Below are 14,981 nucleotides of genomic sequence, written 5' to 3' on the forward strand. Positions count from 1 at the left end.
GAGTTATATGGAGAATCATAATCATCATTTTTATTTTTATGGCAAACATTTTCCGAAATCTCTCACTGAATGTCTCCTACTTGATTAGGATAATTGATTATTCCTTTATTATTATTTACTACTGCCAGTGGAGGGGACACATTTTTATTGCCCACACGTTCAATAACTCTCTTTAATCGCCATGCCTTTTACTTTTTTGTTTTTCCTTTCCGGGTTTATTAATAATAATAATAATAATAATAATGTTGTTACTAACTAACAGTAATAATAACAATAACACTGTTCAAATAAAAAAAATAAATTAAAAATAAATATATTTATTTATCATAAAATTCAAAAAAAATTATATTACCCATTGAGGATGATCCAAATACTCAATAATGTGTTCTTCAGGTAACGTAAAATTACGAACCATTTTTTTTTTCATAAACTGAAACCCAGCCTACTATTTCTTCTTCTTCCTCCCACAGGCAACACTCTCATCTCATGCTCCTCCACCGCAGCTTCATCTCTCTTTGTTAGACTCTCCCTCTCTCTATCTGCGTTTGTATTTTGCTTTTTTAAAGCCCTCTCCAAACCCATTCATCAGACACGCATCAAACATGCAATAAGGGTCAGTGACAATCGCAACTTGCGATTGTGGAGTGCAGCTTGACCAAACCCTTTGCCATGCATTGGTTTAATTTCTGTCCTAGAATAAAACGCAACTTGCGTTTTTCAGTTTGCAGCAGACACGTCCCATCCATGCATTGGTTTCATCTTTGTTTATCAATAAAACGCAACTTGCGTTTTTCAGAAACTGTTTTTGACAGATCCACATTCCAGGATAACACACCATGTTACAATAATCTTGCATAACACCATTTTTAGTTCCATTCATAAATTATTTTCTGTGAAGAGGACACTATGATGTATTGGGATATAGATACACTAATTTTAAAATTTTATAAGAGATAGGAGTATATATATATATATATAAAATATTTTTGAGATGAATTATAATAATATTTTAATATATATTATTTATTTTTAAATCTATTTAGGAAGCTAATGACCTAAACATACAATATGTATAATGGGCTAAATTTTTGGTCTATGAATAAAATGAATATCACCTATACTATTCAGTCCAGATACTAGGGATAATAAACATTTCATGTCATAAAATTACTCATTCCAAAAACTTAAGTTGATTTTGGAGTTCATGATCAAACCGTTGATTTTTCGGATTTAGAACTCTAATACCATGTCATGAACTCACTAATCCAAAAAACGTAACCTGACAGGATAATGTAACACTAATGGTCATATCTCTAATACTTTTTAAACCTTTATTGTACACATTATACGTTTAGACTATTAACTTTCTATACTTTTTCTAAAATCAAATATGTTAACATGTGATAATATTTAAGTATTTTAAATGTGTTTAAAAAAAATTATTTTTTATTAAGATATGCTTAGATACAATAAAAACACATGTTGGACAAATGGTCAGATCGTGTTTAAAATGTATTCGATATGTAAATGCTTTATACGAAAGAAAATAAGGCACAAATTCTATTAGTGAATTAAAAAAAAGTTTTATTTTTATTTTTCTTACAAGACAAGATTGAATCCTCGAAAACAGTTGAAGCCGCAGAAGAATCTTCCGTACGCAGAACATTGCTCCGGTGTTCCCACTGTCTGTCCTTAAATTGCAGCGACCGAGTCACTCACTCGCTCAACGCCGAGTCAGTGACTCAGTAACAACAACGTAGTAGTAAGAACGAAACATCACATTCATAATAGGGTCCACCCAACACCATCATCATTCACCACCTTCCAAAACCTCTCTCTATCTCTCTCAAATCCAATCCCCATTCCCATGTGATGTGATTATCATAATTTCGTGAACTAAATTTGTTTCCTTTTTCCTCCATTCTCTTAAATCCCAATTTCCAATCTCTTTCTTACCCTCTTTTTTTCTTCCTTTCACTTTCTCACACTTTCTTTTTATCCCTACATTTTGTTCTTTTTCTTTTTGAACACTTTCAAAATCTTTTTTTTTGGTTTACTTCATCTTATTGTTCTCGCCGGAAGCTTCGTCGGAAATGTCGTCTCCGGCGCCGGAGACTCCTCCAGGAACTAACTCCACCGCCGCATCTCCTCCTTCCCCGTCTGCCGCATCTCCGCCGTCTCCGGTTGCATCCACCCCGACGACCAATGTCACCGCCTCCCCGCCGTCGCCGGCGCTCGTATCCACCGCTCCTACCTCGGTGAACTCTACTCCGTTTATGCCATTGACTCCGGCGGATTCCGGTGGGTTGGCGAAGGGGACATTGACCGGAATCATAATAGGGGCGGTTTTGGGTTCGACGGCGATGCTTATTATTGGGGGCATTTTCGTCTTTTTCTACAGGAGGGCGAAGAGGAAGAGGAATCAGGGTTTTGAGAAGAGCAACTACTATGGTGCTCTTCCTCAACCAAAAGGTGAGGCCTTTTTCCCTCTCTTAACCAAAAATATATGTCAAAATAATATACACTAGTTTGTGTCAACTTCAATTGTCGTTTTCCTTAGTGCATCAGAGAAGAGTAACTTAGATTTGTTGATTATGATAAATAATCTGAAAAATCCTAGTCAATTGTGCTGGTTCTGGTGCATTCAGAAAGTTTGGTGATTTTCTCGTATACAGCATTGGTTACTTGTTACTTTTCTTTGCTACTTTATGGTTTGGATGACCTAAATTTTCACTGAATGACCAAATGTATAGTTAGTTCAAGTGGATTGACATCTGTGCTCCTCAAATATATCATCTTAGATTGAGAAACTATTGTTGTATCCAGATACATCAAACCTACATTGAACTTTTGTTGTACTGGTTTGTTTAAATGGACAGTTATTTGAAACTGGTGGGAGTAGTATTGTGATAACTTTAACTTTATAGTAGGGTAACTTAGGTTTAATTTTTCACAGTTTAGAATCAAAAGAAAAAGTTTGCTTGAAATGTGGTTTTGTGTTTGTATAGAATTACTGATTATTGATTAGCACAGTTGAACTAATTATTGATGCGAATTTACTTCAGTTGACCAGGGTAGTGGCTTACCTCAGCAATGGCAAAGTACTCCTTCTCCTTCTACAGATGGTAAAGGAGGGCTGCCTCTGAAACCCCCTGGGGTTGTGGCAAATCACCAAAAGTCGTCATCTGCTGGTAGTCTTCCCACATATTCTTCAGCTACCAGCAGTGGTATTGGGTCTGAGCGGCCATACATGTCTCAGTCTTCTGGCATGTCCTTGTCTCTATCTCAGAGTACTTTTACATATGATGAGTTAGCAATGGCAACAGAAGGGTTCTCCGGCTCAAATCTTCTTGGTCAAGGTGGTTTTGGCTATGTCCACAAAGGAGTTCTTCCAAATGGAAAAACTGTTGCTGTTAAGCAGCTGAAATCCGAGAGTAAACAGGGGGAGCGTGAGTTTCATGCAGAAGTTGAGGTCATTAGCCGTGTCCATCACAGGCATCTTGTTTCCCTAGTTGGATATTGCGTCTCAGGTGGCCAAAGGATGCTTGTTTATGAGTTTGTGCCAAATAAAACACTTGAGTTTCATTTGCATGGTAAGATATTTTCCATTCGTTGCTCCAAAGTTAAATCTTTATCTCCTCTTCCCCCCACATATATTAGCACTTTTGATTTATGAAGAATGATGCATGATGCATACATAGATAATGTAGAATGAAGGACAAAATTTAATTTTTCACCTATATGGTATGCAATTTCCCTTTTCTTCCTATACATAGGATTTACTCCAATCATTCTCTAATAAATGTGATGAACTTCAGGTGTACGCATATTTTGAGTAGTATAGCTTCTGTGTGTAATAAAATTGTTTTCGTATGCAGAATTGTGGTTTAAAAATTTTGTGGAGTTGAGTTTAAATAGATTGGATTGGTAATTAAGGTTTAGGACTACACTGTCTTGTTTAAAGTGTGATAAACTTACTCGCACGTCACTATTAATAATTTTTGGTATCATACGAATATCATTCCAGCAAAGGACAGACCGACTATGGACTGGTCAACGAGGATGAAGATTGCAGTTGGAGCTGCAAAGGGATTGGCCTACCTGCATGAGGATTGTGAGTTTACCTTACTTGGAAATAAGTTTCTGCTTAAAATCTGGCAAAAATTATTTGTTCGTGATACTAACTTCAAAATTTACTTCTATCATTCTAATATCTTTTTAGGTCACCCTAAAATCATACATCGGGACATTAAAGCATCTAACATCCTTATTGATGATAGTTTTGAGGCAAAGGTAAACTTTATAACCTTTGAACTGCATTCCTTGACATATAAATAGAAATTCAAATCCTTAATTAATGTTTTAAAATTAAAGAAACCTTGTTTTCTTGTTCATTTGCCTGTGCCATTGAGGTAGGCTATACTTGTTCTTCTAATGACAACATAACATATGTATGATTTATAAAGCTATGTATGATATAGGATGCAAACAAAGCCAATGGATCAAAGGTCCTCTCGTTTTAATGGTGAACAAGAGGAACAGGTGGATTAATTGGAAACTATATCCCACTCCCTCTTTAAAATGGTTTCTGCAATAGGAAAAGAAGGAAGCTTCCGTCTTCCTTAGACCTCAAAATTTCCCTAAGTAGAAGGGACTTAAAATGGAGTATAATGAATAATTGAATAGTTAAATGAACTAAAAATTTGTTCATCATCTCATTTGGCGCTTCCCTATCCAAGCATATCGTGTATGTAATAATATAATATTCCCTTATCGTCCCTTCAGGTTGCAGATTTTGGACTAGCCAAATTTTCAACAGACACAGATACCCATGTCTCTACTCGAGTGATGGGAACCTTTGGGTAGGATGCATCACCATTTGTATTCTTTTCTCGAGTCTGGTTAGGAGGGTTTTTAATTTATGTATTATATATTTATATTTCTTAATTTGGATGTAAGTTAGGTTGATTTTACTTTTACATTTTATATTTGCTGTTCTAGAATTATCTCAGTGAATTTCCAAATTCATTCAACAGATACCTGGCTCCTGAATATGCTGCTAGTGGGAAACTCACAGAGAAGTCAGATGTTTTCTCCTATGGTGTTGTGCTTTTGGAGTTGATTACCGGTCGAAAACCTGTTGATAAAACTGAATCTTTCACAGATGACAGCATGGTTGAATGGGTGTGTAGTGTACTGTACTGTACTGCATGGATGTTTATATGTTATTATTATAATTTGTATAGCTTTAGACTTGAAAACATAGTATTTATGATAGGTGTCTAACTTTCCGGTGTCCAATCCTCTTTGTGAGAGGAGTGAAGTTGATTGCTATATTTGGGTGGCCAGTGTTTTATATGCATCTCTCAAGCCTTTTATCTGTTCATTTTGGATGCTTTTTTACCCCTTTTCTCAGTCACATTGGCAATCTTGATAAAAACCATATTAATTGAGGGTGGTTAGGAAGTTGGAAAACTAGGGTGCATTTGATTTGAATTTTCATTTTTCTGTTTTCATTTCCAGTGTCTTGTTTTCTCTTTTTTCTTCACAAAATCCTGAAAACAAAACCATTAATAATGAAAATAGAAAAAAAAATGCAAACCAAACTCACCCTATGCTTGCACGTGAGTCCAATTTTGAAGTTGAAAGTATCTAGCATAATAAAAATCGGATTGGTTCTTATCTATTGGTTATCTAGTTCATATTAGCTTTCTAACTTGGTCTCAGATAACTGGTTTCCAATACCAAATGTTGTATTGAACTTGTGTGAAGAATGGGAGAAACTGTCCAATTGTAACTATGTATTAAATTATTGTGTATATTATAGGCAAGGCCCTTACTTTCCCAAGCTTTGGAAATTGGAAATTTTAGTGGACTTCTAGATCCAAGGTTGCAGACAAATTATGATCGTGAAGAGCTGACTCGAATGACTGCATGTGCCGCAACGTGTGTGCGCCATTCAGCCAGGCGCCGGCCTCGAATGAGCCAGGTGAGTTTACCTAGTCAAAAGATGTGTTTATAAGAAACTTGTGATCTATCATTCTTAAACGATTTTGAAGCTTACTTCTAATTGTTTGGCATAACAATGATAAAATTGTGTTAAGCAGGTTGTTCGAGCTCTAGAAGGAAATATTTCTCTAGAGGATCTATACGAGGGGGGCACACCGGGGCACAGCAGAGTTTTTGGTTCCTTTGAGAGTTTAAACTATGACGCCGGTCAATACAATGAAGACCTAAAGAAGTTCAGGAAGCTGGCACTTGAAAGCCAAGAGCATGGCACTAGCGAGTACAGTGGACCGAGCAGTGAGTACGGTCAACATCCATCTGCTTCAACCAGTTCAGGCCTGCAAAACACACAAGAGACAGAAAGGATTTAATCCAGATATTATGTCCCGCTCGCATCGACGAGCATTGTTGGTACATATGTGTTGGTAGATTTTGCAGGTAGAGAGAAGTATGCAATGGCTTGCTTGTGCTCATAATATGCAGTAGCCAATGTTGCTTCATTCTTTTTCTTTAATGGTTTTGCTGTCTAACTTGTTTCTCAAGTATGAATGCTGAATTATTTTGTAAGCTTTAATTTGATTCACACTTTTATGCTACTAACGTTTACTTAACTGGGAAGGCTAACATTGTGATTCAAAAGAACTAAGGATATGTAGGGATGATTATGTATTTATTTGGTTAACTTTGTGATTATGCATCATATTAGACTTGGAGGGTATTAAGGATTGTTGATTAAGGCAATTATTTCACGGTCTTTCTGTAATTATATAGAGAGCATGATATTGTATGATATCTCCAGTTTATGACAGGAGGAGTTATTGATTCATGACAGCAAGGAGAACCATATTTGAATGTAACGTTTCGTGCTTTTTGGTATTGGGAGTAATGGTTGTGTGGCTTCAATAACTCTATGAGCGCAATTAAGCAAATTTAAATAGTTTAAACAGCATCATCGTCATCGTTATCAATATTGTTTATTTATTTATTTTGGTTTTTTCATGGTATTTCTACTCCAGTCTCCAGCAGGTTAACCACTAATTCGTCGTGGCTCGAAACTTTATTTAAGGATTTTTTATTGGGAAAATTATTCTAAAGGACCGTTAGGAAGATTTAATTATTAAAAAGGACTTTTAATACTAAAATTATTAAAAAGGACCAAATCTTTTTATCTTCTTAAATTACTGATTATTTATTTACATTTATATATCCATACAACACATTAATTTCTACACCCTTCGGTAAATGGTCTATTTAGTTATAGCTTTGATAGGATTTTTAAAAGGAAAAAAGAATTTCAAATGAGTTGTTTGCACTTTGAATGCAGTAAATGTATTTAGCATATTAGCATAATTGCTAATTCAATTAGCTTGCTATTGTGAACCAAAAGTAGGATGCAATTTTTCTAAATTTGAAGACTGTCAAACTGAGTAACATAAAGAGTTTGTGCAAAATATGGAATTCTGAAGCTCATGAAATTTTTTTGGACAAACTACACACTCTGATCATTGAGAAATGTGATGAATTGGTCCATGTGATTCCTCATAATTTGGTTGAAAGATTGTCGAATTTAAGTTGCTTGAGGGTTACGAACTGCGAGTCAATCAAAGTTATATTTGAAGAAGCTGACGATAATAATAGAAAACAAGATGTTATGCATAACATCAAGTTGCAAGATATTCATTTAGAAACACTCCCGAAACTGGAGAATGTATTCAAACAGAAGAAAGAAGTAAAATGGAGTGATATCAAATTGTAAAAGATATGGGTGCATGATTGTGGAAGGTTGGAAAATATATTTTCAATTTCTGTAGTCAAGACTATTGAAATAAATATGGTTGAGGAAAAATAGTTAAGGATATATTTATCTCCTTATAAAAAGATTTGGTTCTTCTTCTTAAATATTATATAAAAAGATTTGGTCCTTCTTAATAATTTTGGCATTAAAGGTCCTTTTTAATAATTAAATCTTCCTAACGATCCTTTAGAATAATTTTCCCTTTTTTATTAGCTAATGAATTTTTATATGTCTAAGATGAGATTCGAACTTTTTACACTTACTTAAACGGACTAATGAGTTAACTACTATACCAATTTTATTATTATTATTATTATTATTATTATTATTATTATTATTATTATTATAGTAAAAGAAAAACAGTAAAATACGTTAAATGCTAATATTCTTCGAGAAAAAATTATGAAGAACAGCCATTTTTGAAAACTAAATTGTTACTAAAGGTAAAAAATAAAGCACTTAAACTATAAATTTTAAACGGTAAATTTTAAATTTAAATTATTGATATAAAATATAATAAATAGAAAAATAAAATTTGTTTTATTTAATTGACAAAGAATATAATACTCTTTATGGAATAAAGAACGTTAAAGAACCTATAAGAATAAACCATAGAATATACGTGTCATTCACATAATGGAGATAAAAAATTGAACTACTAAACTTGGGGTTGAATATTTAATATGATAATGTCACTTGGTCTATATACTTGATTTCATTAATGTTACATGATGTAGTTTATAGTGTTATGTTATAGTTTTACAGTCATTTATTAAAGCTATTCTTAGCATGCCATCCTGTATCCTATCACTACTAATGGAACACTTGATCTTATTTCATCACAATCTTAAAAAAAAAAAGGCACACCCTTTGATGCTTTGTTGGCCCTTCTATGAACATTTAATTAATTAATTCCTTTACTATTAAGAACAACATATCTTGCCATGTGATTAGTATAAATAAAGAGTACAAATGTGATTACACATTACAGTTAAATGACAAATTAGCTTTTGACCTGATGAGTTAAGAGATATCAGAAAAATAATAAAAAAGGTTAAATTAGGAAAGTTTGGGCATTTTGGTAAAAGAAGAGAGTCAATAAACAATCTCACAGCATTCTTCTTATTTCTTATCTTAGCTGTCACCCTTTGTTTAGTTTATTTATTCATCTTAATTCAGTAATTGTAATTGTAATTATAATTGAAATTGAAATTTCTATTCCTGTTCCTCTCTTCCACCTGTCTTTCAAAAACTCTTGTTCCACAAACACAAAACACATCTCAATCTCTGTGTTCCAAATTCTCATTTTTTTTCCAGCTGAAAACAAAGTTCCACAGATTGTATTTCGATCCATGGCATCAAGACGGCGCATGTTGTTAAAGGTCATAATCCTTGGAGATAGCGGGTAATGCATGTTTTTTTGTGTGTATATATATGAAATTTGAATTCTTTTTTAATTAATTAAATTTTGGTTTATTTTATATCATACCCAGAAAGGAAAAACTGAAAAGGGGTGGTGCATTTTTCTTTGGAGTGTATATTTTTAAGAAAAAGTTTATTTTTTTTCTTCTTGGTTTGTTAGCAAAAACTATGAAAGATATAGTTTATGAGATGCTGAAGATTGGAGGAGGAAGAAATGAGACTTGAATTGATGATTATTCTTGGATTCTTGAAAACATAGAACTTTCTTACAAAACATGTGTTACATGAAAGCAAAAATCTGTTATGATTCAATAGTTTTGCAATATTCTGAGAGGGCTTAGTTTAATATTATGTCTTTGCGTGCAAATGCTTGAAAGGTTACTATATCAGTCAGATGCAATTGTTTGTTGTGTTATTCATCCAATCTCTCTTTGCTGATGATAATTTATTTGGTTTTTGTTTTGTTTTTTCCCCTTCATTTTGGCAGGGTTGGCAAAACATCATTGATGAATCAGTATGCCCGAAACTCATTTTCTTTCATAAGCATTTTGTTATAGTACATTTAGCAATGGCTTGATGAATGCTGGTTTGTTTGATTTGCATTATCAAGGTCATGATTTTCGTTTCTCATCTCTGCATGTAGGTATGTGAATCGAAAGTTTAGTAATCAGTATAAGGCTACCATTGGTGCGGATTTTCTAACCAAGGAAGTTCAGTTTGAAGATAGGTTGTTCACATTGCAGGTGAAGAATCCCTTTCAGATGAAAAACAATTCTTGTATTGATCTATTTCACTATCGGATTGTTCATTATCTGAATTAGTTTTCACACTGATCATCGCTTTATTTTGTAATATCTCTGTAATATCTTGCTGAACATAGCTAGAGCATGTTTTAAACTGTTCTTGTTATTGACCATTCTGTTCATTAGAGTTTTGATGGATGATCTTTACAGTCTCATTCTAAAGAAAATAATAGAAAACAGACTAAATATTCTGTTTTCTTGAAATTCTTTGTTTCTTGTGGTGAGGTTAATCTCTATGATTAAAGAAATGATGACCATTATGAATGGTTTATGATAGTAATTTGGCAAGTGCCTGGTACTTTCTACGGGATATAAGTTCAATTTCTGCCTCTCTTTTTTATATGCTGTTCATTGAATAGTTGTGAATTCCTCTATTTGTTTGAAGAATATGGTAAGGTATCTCGTTTTACTTATAGATTTGGGACACTGCTGGTCAAGAGCGCTTTCAGAGTCTCGGTGTGGCTTTCTATCGGGGTGCAGACTGTTGTGTCCTTGTATATGATGTAAATGTCATGAAATCTTTTGAGAACCTTAATCACTGGCGAGAAGAGTTTCTTATTCAGGTGACCTTTTATCATTCTCTGATGTTGTGGCCTTCCCTTTGTTAAATAACATTGAGAAGCTCAAGTAAATGATTTCATTTTCAGGCTAGTCCATCTGATCCTGAAAACTTCCCATTTGTTGTCTTGGGGAACAAAATAGATGTCGATGGTGGAAACAGCCGAGTTGTAAGTTACTCCTGTCATTATTATCACTTATTGCCTCTTATGAAAAGTTCTGTGCAATTTTCTCAAAAACTTCCCATTTGTAAGTTCCTCTATTATGATGTCTTTCTCGTTTCAGATCTCTGAGAAGAAAGCAAAGGCATGGTGTGCTTCCAAGGGAAACATTCCGTACTTCGAGACCTCTGCAAAAGAAGGATTTAATGTTGAAGCTGCTTTCCAGTGTATAGCCAAGAATGCACTCAAGAACGAACCTGAAGAAGAAATGTGAGTGTTCATTGATTCATTTTTCTGTTTTCATTTCCTATTGGGCTGGATATCCACCCTCGGGAACTTCTCCCGTGCTTTCTCGAAACTAATCTTTGTCATTAAGGTTTATAACCCTCCTAAAATTCAAGAGAGTTTACTAGTTAATGATTTATAGGGTCTTGTACATTTGAATGTGAAATGATTTATGATTCCGCTTCCCTTTAAGATAAACAATTTACTTTAATCATCACAAGACTTAAGTATGGTGTATTGTGTTGATTATATCAGGTACCTCCCTGACTCGATCGATGTTGGTGGTGGTGGTCGACAGCAGAGATCCACAGGCTGTGAATGTTAAGAGTAGAATGTTCAATCTGGATCAGCTTTGCTTGGTGCCATAGTACAAGACATTGACAAATTCATTATTAGTCAGCTAAAACAACATTAGCAATGTAAAACCAGGAACAAATTCTCTGTCATGTATACTGAATATTATTTGTGTATTGTTGAGTTATCATATTGAAGTGAAATATTTTAATTTTGATGTAAGTGTTTTGCATTTGACAAGTTTTCTGCTTGGTTATTAAGCTTAAATAGCCTAGCACAATCATTCTCTTTCATTCAAACTTGGGAAAATGTTGGCTGAGCTATTAACAAGAGGTTTCGAATTCAAATTGAGTATCTAGTTGCACTACAAATTTACAACTGAGAATAGAGAACTTCTCAATGCAAGGTTAATTTGGCTGCAATTAGATAAGAAAATGATGAAGGGTGGTTGAAGAATAATTGGAGAAAACTGAGCAAATATATTAACTTATAAACAAAATAAAGAATGTTTTACATGAATTATTTATTGGTATAATATTCAAGTTAATATAATTCTATGGCACGTTTAATCTTCTAAGTAATCATCATATTGTGCATTGTACATCACTACATGTTATTTTTTTTGTCTTACACTCCTCCAATTTTCAAGGTTCCCTCATTTGATATTCAAATGGAAGATTCCAAATCGTGCAGGATATTCCTTCATTCGAAGATTACAGTGTCCTAATGGATTCCATTATGAGACTTTGTTTCATAATTCCTTTTTGATAGTGGCACCAATCGCAATAATCACATGCTCACATTCACAACACAACACAATTAACATTTTACAGTATGCATTTACCCTCTAAATTTAGATAAGCTTTGGAGCAATTGTAACAAATCAGCAGAAAGCTCAAATTCACGAAGCCCATGGAAGTTTCTCGATGGTCACAGAAGCAGCATCGCCATTCGCCGCCACATTCCGGAGCCTAATATAGCAACCGCTTCCTCCCTGAGATTTAGCAAATAGGGTTTCATTTCCCAAAATTTAAAAATCACAAAATCTAATTCGGAATTGTAACCTGATTTTCCAATGGAGTCAACCAAAGAACAACACGGTTTACTGCACCAGATCCTACCCCCGCGCCTCGAAGATGCAGGCCTCGAAGATTGTGCTCTTCCGCCTGAATCCATCCACCAAGCATTCCTCAAAGCAGCCGCTGCCGTGAAGTCCGCCGCCGCGATTTTCTCCGATGACGATGGCGAGACTGCCGGAGATTGCGTCAACGACCCGTGGCCAGCCGCAGCCGAGGGAACCTCCGATGCCGTGATTGGGATCGAGCCGGAGAACGAGCTGCCCGGAGCATGTTCCGTCGAGAAAGGATGCGAAGAAGGTGGCGATGAGGTGAAGGTCTCTGGTGGTAGCAGCTGCGAAGTGGAGGAGGTTGTGGACGAAATTGTGGTTGGAGAAGGAGCTAAATTGGGGGAAGGTGAAGAAGCACCTTGCATTGATGAATTGCAAGGTTTGGGAATTGACGATGATGCAAAGAAGAATAAGAAGAAAAACTGTGAAGAAGAAGAGAAGAAACCTACTTTAACTGAAGGCTATGTATGAAACGCTGAAAAGTTGAAATTTCCTTCGGTTTTTGTTCTGGATAGCCCTGGTTTTTTGTTTTCATTAAGGCCAGATTCTCTTAATTCTCCGTTACTAAGAAATTGGTGTTTTGTAAACTGTAGCTGCAACGTCAATGTCTTTCTTTCTTCAAATCTTGAGGTTGTTTTTCTTTCCTTGAGATCTTTGTTTGAGAGCGAATATCCCTTTGATTTTCAATAAATTCAGTCTAGTTGTATTAAAGTCATTGTTGATATCAGAATTAACGCCCAATTTGTAACTACATTTGCAAATTCATGTTAGAAACAACATGTATGGTGACACCTTTGATAAGATCATAAGATTTTACTTGTATCCAATAATTTCTGGGAAAATAAGTCCCCAGATAAGACGTTTAAGCTGAAAATGGTTGCCTCTAATTTAGACCCTGTTAAATGTGTTACGAAAATGGTGTTTAGATGTGTTTCAACTTTCACAGCTTGTTTAAGTATTTTTAATGGTATAGAATTGAATTTTAGTATTTGAAATGAATTAATAAAATTATAAAATTAAATTAATTTTTATTGTTTAAAATATTTATCAAATAAATTAAAATTTTATAGTAGATAATTTTATCTTTTATTCATACATCATATTTATTAAATTATATAAAATAATTTAAAAATTTATATTTTTTAACTAAATTTCTTTTCAACTAAAATATGTTCATCCTTTTTAAAAAAACAAAAATTGTATTAATTTAAAAATATTAAATTTAGAAAACATTGTTATTAATTAAAAAATTAAATAGTTTGTCGTGGTTGATTATAATGACAACCAATAACAAAAAAATAAACATAAACTATTGAGGTCTATCGATCTAGCAAGTTCCCAAAAAAAAAGCTAGTTATTAAACAACAAAGTATAACAACTAATTAATATCACTAAAATAAAATAAAATTGTGTATTTTTTATTATTGTAATTGTGTATTTTTTATTATTGTCATCATTGACACAACTTCACTTGTTCAGAAATAGTGGTTAAACATAAAATCTATACTTTTTTTTAGATGGTAGACTTTCCAAAAAATATATATACATTATATTGAGTGAATTAAAAGAAAAGAAAAGGAACAAAAGTAGTGAAAGAAAAGAGCAGTCTGTGTTAAAAGGTTAAAAGCATTTAAGAGAAGGTTAAAAAAGAAGTAATTTATTATAAAGATATTTTAAATTTTAAATAAAATCCCATAGAATGAAATTTTAAATTAGGTCTATTTAAATTGAAATTGATTTAAAAAAAAAACAATTCAAAAGCATTTTTGTTTCAAACACTAAAATTGAATTCAAAAGCAGTTAATATTTTCCCATAATTGGACCAGAAAAAAGGTATGTAAAAGCCAGGAAATAAAAGATAAAAAAGATACCAGTGAGTCCTAAGTGGAATTCCGAATTCTATTGCTACGATCTTAACAAACTCGAGCATACAGCCCGAAGTAACAAGCAATACGCTCAACAATGCTCCCACAATCATCAATGTTTAACGTCTGAAAAAATTATTGTAGCCAAATGAAGGCGCATCAAAGTTATTTTGATAGTTCAATAGATGGCATCAAATTAAACCAATGGGGTTAAGAGGGGCTTTCCGAGGAAGTGAGCCTCCAGATTGTCAAGGACAAGGTCAGCCATTGCAGTCCGAGTTTCAACTGTGGCGCTTCCAACATGAGGCAGCAAAACAACATTTTCAAGCCCAAACAGCTCTTCGGGGACATGAGGCTCTTTCTCGAACACATCTAGCCCAGCTCCTCCTAGGCGACCTTCAAGCAGTGCAGACACCAGCTCCGGCTCATCAACGTGCTTGCCTCGCCCAATGTTGATCAGAACACCCTTTGGACCGAGAGCATTTATCACCTCCCGGTTGATTATGTGATGGGTTTCCGGCGTAAGAGGGCAGGCAACAACCAGTACATCACAGTTGGAGGCTAACTCAACAACACTTGGATAGTACTTGTACTTCGAATCTGGTTTTTCATTTCTGGAGTAATAACATATTGAACAGTCGAATCCTTCAGCTCTCTTGGCAACTG

The 14,981-nt window shown here is 34.2% G+C and overlaps 4 protein-coding genes across 4 annotated transcripts in view; 3 read left to right on the top strand and 1 right to left on the bottom strand.

Annotated features, from left to right (window-relative positions):
• The first annotated feature begins 1,616 nt into the window (after positions 1-1,616).
• LOC107464067 (proline-rich receptor-like protein kinase PERK15) lies at positions 1,617-6,863 on the top strand. The gene is made up of 8 exons (XM_016082971.3): positions 1,617-2,472; positions 3,066-3,593; positions 4,028-4,114; positions 4,223-4,293; positions 4,786-4,862; positions 5,037-5,184; positions 5,828-5,989; positions 6,108-6,863. Exons 1-8 carry the CDS (start codon positions 2,094-2,096, stop codon positions 6,375-6,377), a joined length of 1,722 nt encoding a protein of 573 aa, XP_015938457.1. The 5' UTR covers positions 1,617-2,093; the 3' UTR covers positions 6,378-6,863.
• Positions 6,864-8,972: 2,109 nt separating this feature from the next.
• Positions 8,973-11,546, top strand: LOC107464068 (ras-related protein Rab7). Its single transcript, XM_016082973.3, has 7 exons — positions 8,973-9,206; positions 9,711-9,737; positions 9,867-9,966; positions 10,443-10,589; positions 10,674-10,754; positions 10,870-11,015; positions 11,286-11,546. The coding sequence occupies exons 1-7, from the start codon at positions 9,154-9,156 to the stop codon at positions 11,353-11,355; spliced, it is 624 nt and encodes a 207-aa protein (XP_015938459.1). The 5' UTR covers positions 8,973-9,153; the 3' UTR covers positions 11,356-11,546.
• Positions 11,547-12,206: 660 nt separating this feature from the next.
• LOC107464069 (uncharacterized) lies at positions 12,207-13,216 on the top strand. Its single transcript, XM_016082974.3, has one exon. The coding sequence runs from the start codon at positions 12,400-12,402 to the stop codon at positions 12,919-12,921; it is 522 nt and encodes a 173-aa protein (XP_015938460.1). The 5' UTR covers positions 12,207-12,399; the 3' UTR covers positions 12,922-13,216.
• Positions 13,217-14,324: 1,108 nt separating this feature from the next.
• LOC107464051 (glyoxylate/hydroxypyruvate/pyruvate reductase 2KGR) overlaps positions 14,325-14,981 on the bottom strand; it is a gene marked incomplete in the record, with an annotated part of 3,851 nt that continues 3,194 nt past the window's right edge. The window contains 1 exon segment of the mRNA XM_016082950.3: positions 14,325-14,981. Within this exon segment, the coding sequence (XP_015938436.1) occupies positions 14,512-14,981 (470 nt within the window).

The sequence above is a fragment of the Arachis duranensis genome, chromosome 9 (assembly GCF_000817695.3).
Source record: "Arachis duranensis cultivar V14167 chromosome 9, aradu.V14167.gnm2.J7QH, whole genome shotgun sequence".
Taxonomy (NCBI): domain Eukaryota; kingdom Viridiplantae; phylum Streptophyta; class Magnoliopsida; order Fabales; family Fabaceae; genus Arachis; species Arachis duranensis.